The sequence below is a fragment of the Macaca mulatta genome, chromosome 20 (assembly GCF_049350105.2).
Source record: "Macaca mulatta isolate MMU2019108-1 chromosome 20, T2T-MMU8v2.0, whole genome shotgun sequence".
Taxonomy (NCBI): domain Eukaryota; kingdom Metazoa; phylum Chordata; class Mammalia; order Primates; family Cercopithecidae; genus Macaca; species Macaca mulatta.
Genome location: NC_133425.1, coordinates 5,772,481 through 5,790,055, shown reverse-complemented (window position 1 = coordinate 5,790,055; position 17,575 = coordinate 5,772,481). Strand labels below are relative to the sequence as shown.

The 17,575-nt window shown below is 52.0% G+C and overlaps 2 protein-coding genes across 17 annotated transcripts in view; one reads left to right on the top strand and one right to left on the bottom strand.

Moving 5' to 3' along the window:
* Positions 1–16,459, top strand: part of CDIP1 (cell death inducing p53 target 1) — a 29,598-nt gene extending 13,139 nt beyond the window's left edge. For 6 of the 15 annotated variants that reach the window (XM_001097525.4, XM_077983741.1, XM_028840479.2 and 3 more), the window contains 5 exons: positions 12,523–12,612; positions 13,031–13,129; positions 13,323–13,478; positions 14,103–14,376; positions 14,484–15,833. In XM_001097525.4, the coding sequence (XP_001097525.1) occupies positions 13,045–13,129; positions 13,323–13,478; positions 14,103–14,376; positions 14,484–14,595 (627 nt within the window). In that variant the 5' untranslated portion in view covers positions 12,523–12,612; positions 13,031–13,044 and the 3' untranslated portion in view covers positions 14,596–15,833. 15 annotated transcript variants of the gene reach the window in all.
* Positions 16,460–16,814: 355 nt separating this feature from the next.
* The window catches only part of HMOX2 (heme oxygenase 2), a 37,212-nt gene continuing 36,451 nt past the window's right edge, over positions 16,815–17,575 (bottom strand). Inside the window, exon 7 of one of the 2 annotated variants that reach the window (XM_028840477.2) lies at positions 16,815–17,526. In XM_028840477.2, the coding sequence (XP_028696310.1) occupies positions 17,399–17,526 (128 nt within the window). In that variant the 3' untranslated portion in view covers positions 16,815–17,398. 2 annotated transcript variants of the gene reach the window in all.

The window sequence follows — 17,575 nt, the reverse complement described above, 5'->3', positions numbered from 1 at the left end:
TACAGGCGCCCGCCACCATGCCTGGCTAATTTTTTTTTTAATTTTTAGTAGAGACAGGGCTTCACCATGTTAGCCAGGATGGCCTCAATCTTTTGACCTGTGATCTGCCTGCCTTGGCCTCCCAAAGTGCTGGGATTACAGGTATGAGCCACCGTGCCCAGCTATTTTTTATATTTTGAGACAGAGTCTCGGACTGTTGCCCAGGCTGGAATACGATGGCGTGATCTCGGCTCACTGCAACCTCCGCCACCCGGGTTCAAGTAATTCTCCTGCCTCAGCCTCTCGAGTAGCTGGGATTATAGTCGCACGCCATCATGCCCAGCTAATTTTTGTATTTTTAGTACAGACAGTTTCACCATGTTGGCCAGCCTGGTCTCGAACTTCTGACCTTGTGATCGGCCCACCTCTGCCTCCCAAAGTGCCATAATTATAGGCATGAGCCACCGTGCCTGGCTAGGCTGGTGTCTTATCTCTGCTGAGACTCATCATGGTCGAGGAGGAGCATGCAGGGTTGGGTGGGAAGAAAGCCAGCAGATGGGAAAACCAGATCTGTTTTCTGGTCCTTTCTGTGACTTAAGTTGAGCTTGTTTTGAAGTGTTGAGAATTCCCAAGGTATTAGATACACCCATGTTCAAGTGTAAAAATAAATAAATGGTTCAGAGCCACCAGCGATGTTATCTGAGGGAGGGACTGTCTCTCGTCCTGCTTCCATCAGGACAATGGGAAATGGGCCATGTCCAGGATTTCCCAGGCCTGCCTTGCTAGAACTTGGCAGCTGGGGACAACGGTCCCAGAGAAGGGGACACATTGGCAACCTCCCTGAGTCTTGGGAGGGCTCAGCCTCACTAGAAACTGCTCTGCAACTGAGTGGACCTTTGTGGAGGGCCTCCTCCTCCCTCCTCCTCACCCAGTGTTGGGAATAGGATTCCTCTGATCAGCTGCTGAAAGGCCACAGGGAATCCTGCCCTGGTTCCACATGGACTGGGGTGGCTGGATTAGCCCCTAGTTTGGGTAGGGCATGGTAGAGAGGGGAGTGGAGAGGGTTTGGGTCCCAGGAGCAGTCTCACAACAGAGGCTCCCTTTTGAGCACCTCCTCACTTGGAGCACTTCCTTTGTGTCCCTGTGCTGGGCACTTGCATCCAAACAGTGCATGCTCTATTGACGTTCACTGCACACCATCGTCCTCCTCAGCTCTTCCTTGAGCTAGTGGTCATGCTGAACTGAACACTGGGGTCGCAGAAGAATGTGCCCTCGCTCCAAGGCAACCAGCTGCTCTTCTCTTGGGGCCTATTTTAACTACAGAAGCATCTGCTCCAGCCTTCCCGCCAGGGGGTATTCCCCATGCCTTGACTTCTGCACTGGCTGAGGCTGTGTCGTGTGACCTAAAGAAAGCCATGATCCTTTTGATCGTGGATCACTTGAAGAGAACTTGTGTTCCTTCAGGCTTAAGGAACTGTAGAGATATATTTTTGTGGTGGAGGGGGATGGGGTCTCACTCTGTCGCCCAGGCTAGAGTGCATTGGTGTGACATACCTCATTGTAGCCTAGAATCCCTGGGCTAGAACAGTATTCCCGCCTCAGCCTCCCAAGTAGCTGGGATCACAAGGTTTCTATCACCATACCTAGCTGCTGCTGCTTTTTTTTTTTTTTTTTTTTAGAGATGGGATCTTGCTATGTTGCCCAGGCTGGTCTTCAACTCCTAGCTTTAAGCAATCCTCCCACCTTGGCCTCCAAAGTGCTGGGATTACAGGTGTAAGCTACTGCACTTGTCTGTGCTGTACATTTGTAATGACATTTGTTTTTCTTCCTTGTTAATACTTAACCTGAATTTAATATACCAATAATTAACCAAGAAAACAAGTTTTATTACTCACATGGAAGATGTGGGAGGTGGTCAGTTTGTGCTGGTGTGGTGTCCCATGGCTGTCCTAGGCACTGGCCTCCATCCCAAGGCCCTCATGGTCAAGCACAGCTACTGGAGCCATGGCATCCATCTTCCAGGCGGCAGATCGGAGGAAGGCAGGAAGGATGAAGCGCCTGGCTCCGGGCTAAGTCGGCTTGCCTTGAGTGCCTTCTTATGGTCTGGACACTTCTGCTTACAGCTCATCGGCCAGAGCATTGTCACTCTAAGAAAGCTTGGGGACCATCTTGGTTGATGGACTGCTGCCCTGAGTGAAAGTGGAGTTCTGTGTTCAAGAATCGGGGAGAGAGTGGATTTGGGTGCAGCTGACAGTCTCTAATCTGTACTTCGTTAGGAAGAACATTGCTGCTCCAGATCTTGTTATTCTGCCTTCTTCCTTTGCAGTGCGATGTGGAGGAACACAGCATAGCTCTGTATGGGTGGTGGTATCTGCGTAGTCATTCATGGAAGGCGTCTCCAGCAATACAGCCTGGACATTTACATGTGGGGTTTCGTTCAGCCTCCCAAGAACCTCATTTTCCACATGGGGAAACAGAGGCTCAGAGAGGTTGCAGAATTTGTCCAGGGCTGGAGGCCATCAGGGGCGAGGCAGGGTCCCAGGGAGACCTGTGCTCTCCCAATATTGTATTGACAGTCAAGCAAAGAAGGCCACTGTCTTTGTTCCCAAGTAACACAGTGCAACAAGGCTGAATGGTGCTGGAGGTCTCCTGGGGAAACCTAAAGCCTGAGGAGAAGGGCCTGGGACACTGCCCAGCTGACCTTGTCATCCTTGTCCTGGAGATCTGGGGTATTTGAGCTCTGAAACAACCCCTGTGGCCGGGTTGCTGTGAGGGCCCCAGGCTGCCATCTGGCCACCCTCCGGGGCACAGCCCTCCTTCCTTAGGCCTTGTGTACTCACTGTTCCGTCTGCTGTCCCCATCCCTCCCTTTGTCTGCTGGTCTCATAACTCTTCCACCACCTCCTCCCAGGCTTGTTTGAAGAGATGCTGTTAGAGCTCTAGAATGGTGATATTGCTGTCCTTCTGTATCCTGGACTTTCTCAACACCACTGGTCACAGATGTAATGGTGTTTGTGGTTTTTTGGTGAGGGGGTGATTATTTAATGCTCGTCCTCCTTACTTGATTGTAAGATTCTGGAAGGCAGAGACGTGTCTTTTGTTTTTTGAGATGGAGTCTCGCTCTATCACCCAGGCTAGAATGCCATGGCGCAATCTCGGCTCACTACAACCTCCGCCTCCTGGGTTCAAGTGATTCTCCTGCCTCAGCCTCCCAAGTAGCGAGGACTACAGGCACCCACAACCATGCCCAGCTAATTTTTGTGTTTTTAGTAGAAACGCGGTTTCACCATGTTGGCCAGGATGGTCCCGATCTCTTGACCTTGTGATCCATCCACCTTGGCCTCCCAAAGCGCTGGGCTTACGAGTGTGAGCCACTGCGCCCAGCCAGGGACATGTCTTTAATCCCCAGCCTGTATCTGGCACGGAGGATGTGCTGAGTAACTATCAGAAGGAATTCCAGAAAGAAGCACCATCCCCTGCCCTCCCCTCAGAGGGCCTCTGTTACATGGTCACCTCACAGACCGTGCTTCAGCCCAGCCCTGGGGTGCTTGGGAGAACAGGCGGAACAGCTATGTGGTACTGCGCAGGGAGTCAGCAGCCATCCCTTGCAAGTAACAGTCCCCCTCCTAAGGACCCTCACGCTGTGTGGTCCCTTACAGCAGTTCAGGAAGTTTTCATATCCATGCCTCACTTAATTCTCACACCGCCCTCCCAGGTGGGTTTGAACTAATCTGTCTGTGTGTTAGATGGAGATGTCACAGGATGAAAAGGCCTGGTGTGGGCCAAGCCTTCCTGGAAGGGTCCCCTTTGGGCCTGCACCCTTGGTGGGGATTCTATGCTCTCTTCCCGCTGTCTCGTCCCTGCTGGGTGCTGCCCCGTGGACTGAGAGCATCTTCCCTGAGGCGCACGTCAGCTCCTGCTTGCTTCTGGCTCGCTTCTTACTTCGGCCTTTTCCTCCAGACCTGGTTTGGGCCTTGCCATTCTCTTTTCAGACCGAAGGAGCCCAGAGAGTGTTTGTCTTTTACCTCTGCTCTGCCCCTCGTGGAGCAGTGGGCGCCTCCTTTGTTCAGCACATGGAAGCTGCAGGCGACGCAGAAAACGGCCTTTCAGTTTTCCCAGCAAAGCAGAAAGCCCTGTTCCTGGCTGGGTGCCTGGGACCTGCCTCTTGGGGACAGAGGAGCCCCTCTGAGGCCAGCTGGCGTCCTGATGCCATGGCTGCCAAGTGGGTAAGCACCTCCTGGGGATGCAGCACCAAGCCAGCCCAGCCCTGAGAAATGTGGCTGGGCAGCAGCTGCTGCAGAGCCTCTGCCACCAGGGTCTATGGGTGGAGCATCTTTCCAGGGGCATTACTAACCTTGGGCACTCCCAGGCAGGCCCCTGGCATTTCCACAGCCCGCCAGGAGAGACGGCCCTTGGAAGACTGCTAGTGTCTCTGCCTTCCCAAAAGATTGTCTCGGGTTCCCATGGAGCAGGTGGCCCAGCTGAGCTGTGCTGAGGGAATGCTGCCGAGCTGAGCTCTTAGGGCAGGGTTTTGATTGCAAGTCCTTCCAGAATCCTGTAGCAGCATTCCCTTACAGTCATATTAGTGAACGTGCACCAGGATCCCTTGTTGGGGATCAGAAGCCACCCCATGGCAGAGGCGTAAGTACCTGTTGTTTTCTTCCCTGTTGGAAGTTGCCTAATAAAGCATAATAATAGCAGGTTCCGTTTATTTAGCGTCCTTGTGTGCTAGGCCCAGCGTTCCTGCTGCAGGCATTTCGCACACACTGTCTGTCTTCAGCCTCACTCCCACCCTGAGAGGTAGGCATGCTCATCTCTGTTTGCAGAGAAAGAAACCGAGGCTCAGCTCACTCAGCTGGAAAGTGGTGGGTCTGGGGGGGTCTGGGTTTGAACTAACCTGATGCAGTGCCCCCCGCCCTTTTTTTTTTTTTTTAATATTGATGACGTCTTGCCATGTTGCCCAGGCTGGTTTTGAATTCCTGGGCTCAAGTAATCCTCCCGTCTCGGCCTCCCAGAGTGCTGGAATTATAGGCCTAAGCCACCATGCCTGGCCCAGAGCCCATGTTCTTGACTGCTTGCTTCATTTAAAGCCTTCCATGGGGTGGCAAGCACATCCCTGGAGTGGGGCCTTGCCAGAACAACAAACTCAGGGCCTCCGCAGGAGCGACTCCAAGACTTGCAGGCCACTTTTGATCCCTCTGGCTGTGAAGCCCTGTCCCAGCCCTGCACTTGGCTGATATCGCACCCCCTTAACTTCTAGTGGGGGTTCCTCTAGCACAGCAGTTCTTGAAATGTGATCTGCAGTCTCCTGGTGGGTTCCTGAGACCACTCGACCACTCGAGGGGCTGAGGATCAGAACTGTTTTAATAATAACATGGCCGTGATTTGTTACCGTGCCTCCTTGGTTGTGATGGCTTTCACATTGATGGTGTAGGAGCGGTGGGGAAAGAAGCTGTGGGCCTGCACAGACTCAAGACCGGCACCACACTGTGCTGGTCTTGTTGTAACTGAGTCTTCACCACCACACACAGTACACACACACACACACGCGCGCGCGCGCCAGTGTTGCATCAGACAAAGCAGTAAAAATCAGCTTTTTAAGTCCTGACCCATGAGTCCCCATCTTTTTTTTTTTTTTTTTGAGGAGTGTCGCTTGTTGCCCAGGCTGGAATGCAGTGGTGCGATCTTGGCTCACTGTAAGCTCTGACTCCCGGGTTCACGCCATTCTCCTGCCTCAGCCTCCCGAGTAGCTGGGACTACAGTCGCCCGCCACCACGCCCAGCTAATTTTTTGTATTTTTAGTAGAGACGGGGTTTCACAGTGTTAGCCAGGACGGTCTTGATCTCCTGACCTCGTGATCCGCCCGCCTCGGCCTCCCAAAGTGCTGGGATTACAGGCATGAGCCATCGCACCCCGCCTAGTCCACATCTTTTTAAGATCCTGTGTGATGAAATGAGGCACACATGAAGTATGTCACATGGAGTTTGATGCTGTCATGAGGAAAAGCACATGTGCATTCATTTCAGGTGTGGGCTGAACTAGCTGCCTTTTTCATGGGCTCCACCTTCACTTAACTGGCACACACTGTTGTTACTCAGATTTGGATATTTAGCATACACTTTCTTGAAAATGAGCAAGTGAAACAACTGACCTTTTATTTTTGTATATGTTGCTGTTTCTAAATTTGTTAGTGCTTTGTTGCCAGTGATGAAATTCAAGCTTTCAAATGATGATTAGCATAACAATAGTGACTTTAATGATGACATTGGTAGCAACACCAGCAATGTGATTTTAAAAAATATATATTGTTCAATGAGATGTGTCAACATTGGTAGATCTGCGTTACAGGAACCAGTATTTTCAGGTGACCCACACATGATATTAAGAAATCATGTCTGTGTAAAAGACCCATTCCAAACGCAAGGTACACCAATGACTTCTAATGTAACACATTAGAAAAAAATCATTGTTAAGGATTCTAATTCCTGTGGCAAGTAACCCTTAAGAAATTACCATTTGTCGGCTGGGCACGGTGGCTCACACCTGTAATCTCAGTACTTTGGGAGGCCGAGGCAGGCGGACATGAGGTCAAGAGATCGAGACCATCCTGGCCAACATGATGAAACCCCGTCTCTACGTAAAGTACAAAAATTAGCCGGGCGGCACGCCTGTAGTCGCAGCTACTCAGAAGGCTGAGGCAGGAGAATCGCTTGAACCTGTGAGGCAGAGGTTGCAGTGAGCCAAGATTGCGCCACTGCGCTCCAGCCTGGCGACAGAGCGAGACTCCGTGTATTAAAAAAAAACCAAAAAAAACCCCACCACTTATCAAGTCTTGATGTAGTGTAAGTCCATTGTGCTTCTCTAACAGAATACCTGAGACTGGGTAATTTATAAAGAACAGGAATTTATCTCCTTACAGTTCTGGAGGCTGGTGTCTTAGTCTATTTGTGTTGCTATAAATTACCTGAGGCTGAGTAATTTATAAAGAAAAGAGTATTTGGCTCCTGGTTCTGCAGGCTTTACAGGATGGCACAGTGCCAACATCTGCTTCTGTTGAGGGCCTCAGGCCGCTTCCATTCATGGCGGAAGGCACAGGGGAGTCTCCGTGTGCAGAGATCGCATGGCGAGAGAGCGGGTAAGAAAGGGAGGGGAAGCGCTAGGCCCTTTCTGACAACCAGCTGGGATGAAGGGACTAACAGAGTGAGAAGTCACTCACTCCTTCCCCACCCCAGGGAGGGCGTTTATCTATTTATGAGGAATCCACCTCCCATATCCCAAACACCTCTCATTAAGCCCGTCAGTCACCCACAGTCACCAAAACTGTGGTGGCTGGGAAGTCCAGGATCAAGGCACTGCCAGCATCTGGCAAGGGCCTTCTTGCTGCGTCATCCCATGGTGGAAGGGCCACGGGGAGATGTACCCACAGAAGACTAACTAATCCTCTTATAAGGAATCCGCTCCCAAGATAATGATTTATAGCCAGTCTGTCAGAAGCGTAGGTTGCAAGCTAGGAATTGCGATTGACATCAGAAGTGGGGGGGCAGTCTTGGGACTGAGCCCTCAACCTGTGGGATCTGACGCAGTAGCATCAGACTTGAGTGCGACTAGAAGATGTCCAGCTGGTGTCCGCTACAGAACTGACTGCTGGCTTGTTATTGAGGAGAAATCCCCACGTGTTTTGCCACAGAATTCTTTTCTGTTGATTGTTATGGGGTGAAAGCAGACGAGAAACAGGTTTTTCCTCCACACCTTCACATGCCACAGAACCCAGAGGGTGTGGAGGGATAGACTTTGCAGAGGCCTCTGGTCTCCCAGAGGAGTGACTTACTATTAAGTTTCTGACTGAGTTGTAAAGATTTTCAAACAGGCACCTATTTTGTTTGCAGTTTATAAATCCGATATTTAAAGCAAGAAGGCCAAGAAGCCTCTCTTCGATTTTTCAGGGCTGCAAGTTGATTTCAGTGTGCTCCCCAGACACCCCAAGTCTCCTCTTCCTCTTCTCTTGGGAACTGGGCAGATCCACAGGTCTCCCAGCCCCTTCCCTCACCAGCACCTTCCCACACCAGAGGCGCTGGGGCTGCATTTTCAGATCATTTTCCATTTTGTAGCTTTGAACAGTACTTATTTTATTGGAAAACTATTTTGCTTCTGATGGTGTGATTGAAAGATTATTCTTGTAGTTTTTATTGCACCCTACACAACACGGTTTTGTGGGAATGCATGTTTGATTTTATATTGGAAGGCACTGGGAGAATGGGTGTTTAAATTCAGGAAATCTTCATGAGCTGTTTTCCAGATACCTCTCCTTGATAGAGAAGGATCTGCAGTCCCTGCTGGGGTTCAGGAAGGATGCATGTGGATATGGAGGGGTGAGAGGGAGCAGTGAGTAGCAGGCACGGCCCTGGGTGGGGAAGACACGGAGGAGCAACAGGGCCCTGCAGCCCCAGGTAAGGGGCAAAGAGAAGGTGGGCTCTGTGGCCAGCGAGCTGGAGTGGAAGCCAGCCCTGTGCAGGTCCAAACCCTTCCCTGTGGCCTGCATTGTCATTATCCAGGTTGGGTGGACCCCAAGGGAGGGCTTTGCCCTGTGGGCTTGCACCCTGTCATCATGGGCAAGGTTGTATGTGGAATTCCAGAAATAGAATTTTTGAGCTCTAGGAGACCATAGGATTGTATCTGTTGACTTTGATGAAAAGATGAGCAAGAGAAAGGCAACACTTGCATTCTCAGAGATGGGGTGTGTGTGCACGCGTGCATGTGTGTGTGCTCCCTGCAAGGGACCCAGGCTGGGATCTGCAGTTGGGTTTAAGTGACTCACCAAGCACAGTGCAGCTTACTTTCCTGGTCTGCTCAGAGCATCCCAGGGCCTGGACCATTGCCTGGTGAGCAAGACTCACCAGACTCACCAACTGCATGCCACGGTGTTGGGCCACTTGGTGGACAGTGGTGCCACCCAGAGGCACCAGAGAGCATTTTCTGGGAATCTGGGAGTTTGTAGCAGGGGCTGGCACCACCTATTCCATAATTCAACATATTGCAATAGTTTTCCAGATGCAGGTAAAGCCCCATGAAAGGCTGCCCTCTTCTCCCCTGCAGGAGGGCACCTGGAAGGCTAGGAGCAGCCTGGGCAAGGGACCCCAGGACCAGTTCCAAGAGGCACTGTTGCTACTCCCTGTTCTGTTCTTTTTTTTTTTTTTTTGAGACAGGGTCTTGCACTGTTGCCCATGCTGGAGTGCAGTGGCCTGATCATGGCTCACTGTATCCTCTGAGTCTTGGGCTCAGGTGATCCTCCTACCTCAGCCTCCCTGGTAGCTGGGACTACAGGCATGCACTATCATGCCTAATTAAAAAATTTTTCTTTTCTAGAGACAAGAGTCTTGCCATGTTGACCAGGCTGGTTTCGAACTCTTGGCCTCAATCCATCTTCCAGCTTCAGTCTCCCAAAGTGCTGAGATTACAGGCATAAGCTCCTGCACCTGGTCACCACTCCCTGTTCTTAACCCTGTGCTATTGGAATTCACTCTGCAGACAGGAGGGTGGGAGAGTCATGCTGGGGTCCTAGACTTATGCCCCGCCCCATCCTTTTCTGGGCCTCCATGTCTTCCGTGGATAATAAGGCAACTCAGAAGAGTGAGTGTGTAATTTCTGAACACTTGGAAAGATGTTCTGTCTCCTGTCAAAGAAATGCATATAAAAATGTGTCATTTTAATATTAAAATTAATGATAACTGGCACTATAAATTGGCATCCTTTCAAAAAGGCATAACATGCTCATGTCCTTTGACTCAGTCATCTCACTCTGACAAGCTTAGCCTGAGGAAATAATCTAAGAAAAGGGAAAGAGCGGTGGACAGAGGTGTTCCCTTGTATTTCATGAAAACAGCAAGTAGGGCCTTGCCTAAATGCCTTAAAGGGTTTGGTCAAGTATGCCCATTTTGTGGAATATTAATATCGATGGTCACGGAGTCTTGTAAGATGGAATATGTGTGACACAGCATTAAAAGGATTTACCAGCCTGGCCAATATGGTGAAATCATCTCTCTACTTAAAAAATACAAAAATTAGCCAGGCGTGGTCGTGTGCCTGTAGTCTCAGCTACTTGGGAGGCTGAGGCAGGAGAATCGCTGGAACCTGGGAGGTGGAGGTTGCAGTGAGCCAGGATGGCGCCACTGCACTCCAGCCTGGGCGACAGAGCAAGACTCTGTCTCAAAAAGAGAAAAAAATAAAAGGACTTAAAACTGTCAGGATAGCAACTGTATTTTTATATAGTATGGGCTGGGAGCAGTGGCTCCTACCTATAATCCCAACATTTTGGGAGGCCGAGGCAGGAGGATCGTTTGAGGCCAGGAGTTCGAGACCAGCCTGGGCAACATAGTGAGACCCCAACTCTACAAAACAAAACCAAAAAGTTCAGGTGCCTGTGCATACAGACCAGCAGGGACATATGGAGATGGGCCTGCAGCAGGGTGGTAGGACTAATTTTCTTTTCCCTCATTTTTTAAAAAAAGTTTTATTGACATAATTTATGTACCATTCAATTCACCCACTTACAATTTAGTGGTTTTTAGTTTATTCACAGAATTGTTCAACTATTGCTACAGTCGGTTTCCGAGCATCTTCATTACCTCAGAAGGAGATCCCATGTTCCCCACTTCTCCCTCTCTCCCAGACCTAAACAGCTACTAATGTATTTTCTGTCTCTATGGGTTTGCCTACTGGGGACATTTCATATAAGTGAAATCATACATTATGTGGCCTTTTGTGTCTGGCTTCTCTCACCAAGCATGTTTTCAGGGTTCATGCTGTAGGGTGTCAGTGCTTCCTTCCTTTTTATAGCTGAATCGTCTTCCATTGTCTGGGCAGCCTACAGTTTTGTTTATCCACTCTGTTGATGGACATTTGGGTTGTTTCCACTTTTTGGCTATTATGATTCATGCTGCTGTGAACATTTGTGTATAAACTTCTGTGTAGACAGGTTTTCATTTCTCTTGGGCAGATAACTAGGGGTGGAATTGCTGGGTCATCTGGTAACTCTAGGTTTAACCTTTTGAGGAACTGCCAGACTGTTCCTCAAAAGGGGAACAGGGGGTGTCCCCCACCAGCAGTGTATGAGGGTTCCCGTTTCTCTACATAATGCCTATTACTGTCTTTTTAAATTTTAGCCATCCTAGTAGATAGGAAATGGTCTCCTTGTGGTTTTGCCTTTCATTTCCCGTATGAAAAGATGCTCAGTAGTTTTCATGTGCTTTTGGCCATTTATTTGTCTTTTGAGAAGTCTTTGTTCAAATCCTTTGCCCATTTTAAAAATTGGGTTGTCGGCCGGGCGTGGTGGCTCAAGCCTGTAATCCCAGCACTTTGGGAGGCGGAGACGGGCGGATCACGAGGTCAGGAGATCAAGACCATTCTGGCTAACACGGTGAAACCCCGTCTCTACTAAAAAATACAAAAAACTAGCCGGGCGAGGTGGTGGGCGTCTGTGGTCCCAGCTACTCGGGAGGCTGAGGCAGGAGAATGGCGTAAACCCAGGAGGCAGAGTTTGCAGTGAGCTGAGATCCGGCCACTGCACTCCAGCCTGGGCGACAGAGCCAGACTCTGTCTCAAAAAAAAAAAAAAAAAAAAATTGGGTTGTCTTTCTGTTATTTAATTCTTTGTATGTTCTTAATACAAGTCCTTTATCAGATCTATGAATTATAAAATGTGATGGTGTCCTTTGAAGCACAAGAGTTTTTCATTCTGATGACATCCAGTTGAAGTTTTCTTTTTGTTGCTTTGCTTTTGGTGTCATATCTAAGAAACCACTGCCTAATCGAAGGTCATAAAGATTGATGCCTGCATTTTCTTCTAAGAGCTTTTTGATCCCTGTCTTTCAGTTTTCAAACTGCCATGGTACTTTATAGTTGAACCCAAGAGCTTGGACTTGGTTCCTCTAGCCCTGCCCTGGTTTGTTAAACTTCATATTCAAACTTATGTGCCCTCCATCCCCTGCAGGTGCTGGGCTCTCTGGGAAACGCTCCTTTCCCTGTATCCTTTTGTTCCATTGAAATTGATTTTTCTCTCATTTTATTACTTTTAGCTAAGGTAACTGAACCCACTTCCCAAGTCCTTTATGATGCGAAGTAAGAGCAAAAGCTTCCCGGCTTTCTGAGCTGTGCTCAGAGAGTTTGGTGACAGAAATGAGGGAAAAGATTTCACTTGACTCTTCTTCCTCCCCACCCCAGCCTCAGCAAGCAAACCAGAGGGGCACAGGCCAGAGCACAGCTTGCCTGGCAGTCCTCATGCATGGGAGCTCAGGCCTGGTGGGAGGAGATACAGAGGGCCCAGCCATGGCCCTTGGGTGCCACCAGTCTTGGGAGAGGGAGGAAGCAAACCTGTGATGGGACCGGGAAATGGAAGGGTGGTCGGGTGTTTGGATGGCACAGAGTGACAGGGAGAAGCCTGACGTGGGAAGGGGAGGGACTGCGTGGTACGCGCAGGCCCCTGGGCCCAGCCCTGGCCTGGCAGCCCCTGCTGCCTGCTAAGGGCCCTGCCTTTCCTTCCCCTGAAACAGTTTCCGGAGCCCTGCCTGTTCCCTGTCCGTCCAGGCCAGCAGCTGAAGGAGCCTCACCTGCCTCCCTTCTCTGAGTAGCACGGATTTGAGGTAAGGAATCCCCCATTCCCAGTCCAGCCTCTGGCAGAGATCAGTCCAGTGTCTCCTCGACTGCCTTGGTGCCTGCTAAATGTTTGGGGAGGGGAGAGCTTGGTGCCAAACTGCTCTCATGTGGGGCAAATGCTGAGTTAGGCTCCCTGGGGGACTTCACCTCACTGGACCCTGCTTCCTGGGTTCTGTACTTGCCCTCCAGCTTCCAAACAGGGAAGAGCAGGTGACTGCTGAGGTGAGGATGGTGGCTCTGGGCTAGGTGGCCCTGGGGAAGGTGGGGGATCTCCAGTGCCTGGAGGCAGCCCCTTCTGAGGATGGTCACACGCCTTGTGCAGTATCTCGGCCACTCCCCAGGGCTGGAGGGGAAGGAACCTGGCTGGGAGCTTAGTTCATGCCTGGGTTTTCCCTCCATGTCCAGGAGAAGCAGCGAAGATGTCCAACGAGCCGCCCCCTCCTTATCCTGGGGGCCCCACAGCCCCACTTCTGGAGGAGAAAAGTGGAGCCCCGCCCACCCCAGGTAGGGGGTCACTGCTCCTGAGGCTCCCTGTTGCAGTCCCCTGCCCCCATGGCACGGTTGGGACTCTTAAGTGGTGATGCCCACTCCAGGGTCACCCCTGGGCCCCATCTGTGTCCCAAAACAGTGGCCTCTGGTCCAGCTCATCGTGCAGAGACTCCAGCTGAGTCTCCTCTTTCTGCCTCTCTCTGTCCAGGCCGTTCCTCCCCAGCCGTGATGCAGCCCCCTCCAGGCATGCCGCTGCCCCCTGCGGACATTGGGCCCCCACCCTATGAGCCGCCGGGTCACCCAATGCCCCAGCCTGGCTTTATCCCCCCACACATGAGTGCAGATGGCGCCTACATGCCTCCGGGTGAGTGGGGAAGGGATCTGAGGGGAGCATGGGCTGCTCCTGGCTGCTGTCTGGCCTGCGCTGGCTGTCCTCAGTACAGGTGGGCATCTGTTGTAGGGCAGGGACTCCAACACACCCAACCAGCCCTGGCCTGGAGCTCAGGCTGTGTGTGGACAGGGACTGTGGACGTGGGAAGGTGGGACTGCTCTCACTCAGGCTGCTTGGGCAGGGCTGGTCCTTGGCACAACAGGACCTGACATGGGTGGGGAGGGGCACCCTGTGTGCAGGAGACGGGTGGGTGACCCGCATAGCTTTCCCTCCCTTGGTCATGGGCTTGAGGCTGAGTGCCCTGTCCTTGCATGCCGGAGACAGGAGCAGAGGACCGGGTCATGTGCCTGGCTCTCTGCCACAGCTGTCATGGTCCCCAAGGGGTGGGGACCAGGAAGGGCTGGGAGAATGTGGCCCCAGTTGACTTAGGGCCCCAGCTGTAAGGCCTCCCACTGGCCTGTTAGGAGGGCGGTAGGAAGTCTGAGGCCTAGCCTTGCACCCTGGGCGCTGTGGACCCTGGGGCTTTGTGCCGATCTCTTTGTCTGGTGCAGGTGGCAGGCCAGTGACCTCTCGCCTCCATCTTCTGTGCCATTCCAGGTTTCTACCCTCCTCCAGGCCCCCACCCACCCATGGGCTACTACCCCCCAGGGCCCTACACACCAGGGCCCTACCCTGGCCCTGGGGGCCACACAGCCACAGTCCTGGTCCCTTCAGGAGCTGCCACCACGGTGACAGTGCTGCAAGGAGAGATCTTTGAGGGAGCGCCTGTGCAGACGGTGTGTCCCCACTGCCAACAGGCCATCACCACCAAGATCTCCTACGAGATTGGCTTGATGAATTTCGTGCTGGGTTTCTTCTGTTGCTTCATGGGGTAGGTGGTGGGGGCACTGGTAGGGTGGGGGCTGCACCAGGATCAACTGGCTGCCTCTGCCTCCTCCGCAGCAGGCCTCAGCCTGTTCTTCCCTGTCTCTGATTCAGATGTGATCTGGGCTGCTGCCTGATCCCCTGCCTCATCAATGACTTCAAGGATGTGACGCACACATGCCCCAGCTGCAAAGCCTACATCTACACGTACAAGCGCCTGTGCTAACGGAGCTGGGACTCGGGACTCCCCCGCCTGTCAGTCTGGCCCCCTGTGCTTTGCTCCCTGCGCTCAGTGGTCACTTTCCCGCTCCCACTTGGGGATGGGAGCTGTGCCACCATCCCCTGGAAGTCCTGTCCTCTTCACCCTGCCCTACCCTGAACAGCTGACTCTTCTGGCAAAAATTCTGTTGGGATTTAAGGCCAGGGGTCAGTGGGTGGCAGGGGGCTGGCACTGAACTTGTGTGTTGTTGGTCTGCTTGGTGTGTGCGATCAGGAAGATAAGCTGGGAGGTGTCTCCTGCTGGGGTCCTGATTCCTCTATTTCCAAACAAGGTACAGGTTCAGTCCAGACTCTTTCCCCTAGGACCAAAAGCAGCCAGAGCAGTAGCCAGTTAGTTCCCTAGGCCTGTAGCCACAGTCGTTTCTGACCTGCTGGGCCGAGAATGGGTAAGTTGTCTGGAGTCAGGTGGACCCAAGTAGGATAGGGTCACAAAGCCTGGGTTTGTTTCTGGGTACTTTGCGTCTCTGGGATGCTAGAGGTGGAGCATGGTGGCTGGAAGTAAAACTGCCAACTCTGGCCCTCAGAACTCTCAGGTATAGAAACCCAGGATGTCAAATACCCTGTCCCAGTGCCTGAGAGCTGTCTGGTGTCAGGTAGAGAGGACACTGTACCTGGGTGAGTGATCAGACCCTGGTAGCTAAGAAGGAACTTCCCCCTTTGGGTCAGTGTGCAGACCCCCTTTCTGGCCATGCCTCTGTGAACCCTGTATTGCTGGGGCCCGAAGGAGCCCCTGAGCCTAGCCCCTTCCCGTCTGCCCCGTGTCCTCATTGCGTGTGGATATGACTTCTGCTCGGTGGCTGGTGTGTCCCAACTGGGGCAAGAGATGGCAGAGGATCCCCCTTGTGGGTGTGCTTGGATGTGCAGAGCCCTCTCCATGAGTTTTCTTCCCTGTAAGTGCCGGGCCCCTTGCCCCAGCTGACAGGCTGTTGCTGTACCTGCTCTTGCAGGCACACTGGGCTGGGGATGAGGAAGGAGCAGCCACAGGTGGTAGAACTGCCTTGGTGGACACCAGCCTTGCCCTGTCTTTATTTCCTGAATGGTTTGTGAACCTGCTCACCTGGACCGCTGTATCCTGCCACTGTCCTTCCTGGTCTCGCACTGCCACTGCATGGCCTCCTGTCACTGTGAATCGTGGCCCAGTCTCAGTTTGTAGTTTCTCATTAAATTGGCCCTTTCACTTCCCCACCCTGGGCCTCTGCTCTCTTGCCTGGCTTCCTTCTTTTTTGAGGGAAAGAGGGTGGGGCTGCAGGCAGTCTACTGGCAGGGCAGGAGGCTGAGTCCTCAGTCTCACATCCTCAGTGCTGATGCCATGCCAACTGCCTGGGACAACACCAACATGTAAGGACCTAATTAAATCAAACCAGAGTCCGGTGTAGACCAGTCCTGGGAATTCCAGCTGTGACTGGGCCAGGGCACACGTTGGTCTCGGCAGTGGCTGTAAGGTCACCTTCCTTCCTCTGATGCTGGTTTCAACCATCTACATACCACAGTATCCACGCATGGGATCTGCAAGCTGGAGCCCTCCTACCCGCAGGCTTGAGCACAGCATCATCCAGCTCTGGGGAGGCGCACCCTTAAGCAAGACAGACTCTGCTGAGGCTGATAGGCTGAAGACTAACAGAGTGCAGTCTGCACACACAGGTTCTGGGCCAGCTTTGGCCCTGGCCATCTCTGCACTAACTCATCTGAATTATGAAGGTGGCAGGCTTGGTCAGTAGTTTAAAGAGTTTCCCTACCTTTTAACCCTTTTTGAAATAAAACTTTTATAGATAGTAGATTCCTATTAATAAAACTATTTAAGTTCATGTTTCTATTTTAGACAATGACTTGTTTAAATACAAATATATGCTTTTTTAAAACCCATATATATATATATAAATTTTTTTAAAAACCTTTTAAGTAGGAAACCTCTAAGGTATTTCTAAGCTAAAAAATAACAGTGCTGGATACACTTTAAAGATATTTGCAAGATGGTTAGAGTGACTTTGCTTTGGAGACTAGGGGTGCTGGAGAGTAGACCAAGGGCAGGAGGTAGCTGCTGGGGGCTATGATGGACGATGTCCACTCTCCACACAGATATAACATGCCCTTACTTCTGAGGGACTCTCTCTCCTATGGGGAGGTGGCTTGACCCACCCGGTGCCAGGAGGCAGGGAAGGAGGCAGCTTGCAAAGCCCACTTTATTGAGTGCTGGAGCATTTACACAGGGCGGAGGAGACAAGCTGGGGCCAAGCAGACCTCACCCAAGGGGTTAGAGGAATTCTGGGTGAGAGGGATAAGCTCCCAAGTCCTCTGAGGCTTCCACCCACACCCACCCTCACCCCCAGGGTCCAAGAGAGGCCCAGAAGTAGTACAGCAGCATCCAGCAAGGCCCCCTCCCACAGCCTGGGCTTACAGGCCACTCACCTCCAGCAGGGGAGATAGCCACCCATGTACTACAAAAACAGGAACTACTGGAAGCAGCCTAGGGCCCAGAGGTGTGGGAGCCTGGACTAGAGCTGGGTCGGGGGCCAGGCCTGCTGCACTGTGCCGACTGCTCCCAGGGTGACACCCTGTGCCCAGTGCAGAATCTGGCCCATGGAGAGGATGCTGTCAGGCAGAGGCTCTAGCATCTGGCTTTTATTGGTTGCCTTTCTTAAACCCAGCATTTTTTAAAAAGTCACCTGAGGTGGTAGTTTAGTCAGGGCTGGAGAAAGGGGTAGGCCAGTGGTCAGTCGGGAGGAGGGTACCGGCATGGCATGATGGGTCCTTCACATGTAGTACCAGGCCAAGAGTCCAGCAGCTAGGGCCATGCCAGCGGCCAGGATGAACTGGAGGCTGGGCTTCCTCAGCACAGCCATGGCTGTTCGGAAGGGACAGCTGCTGCCCTCCAGGGCACCTGTGTGGCAGCACCAATAGGAGACATGGCATCAGTGGAGTTTGCTGCT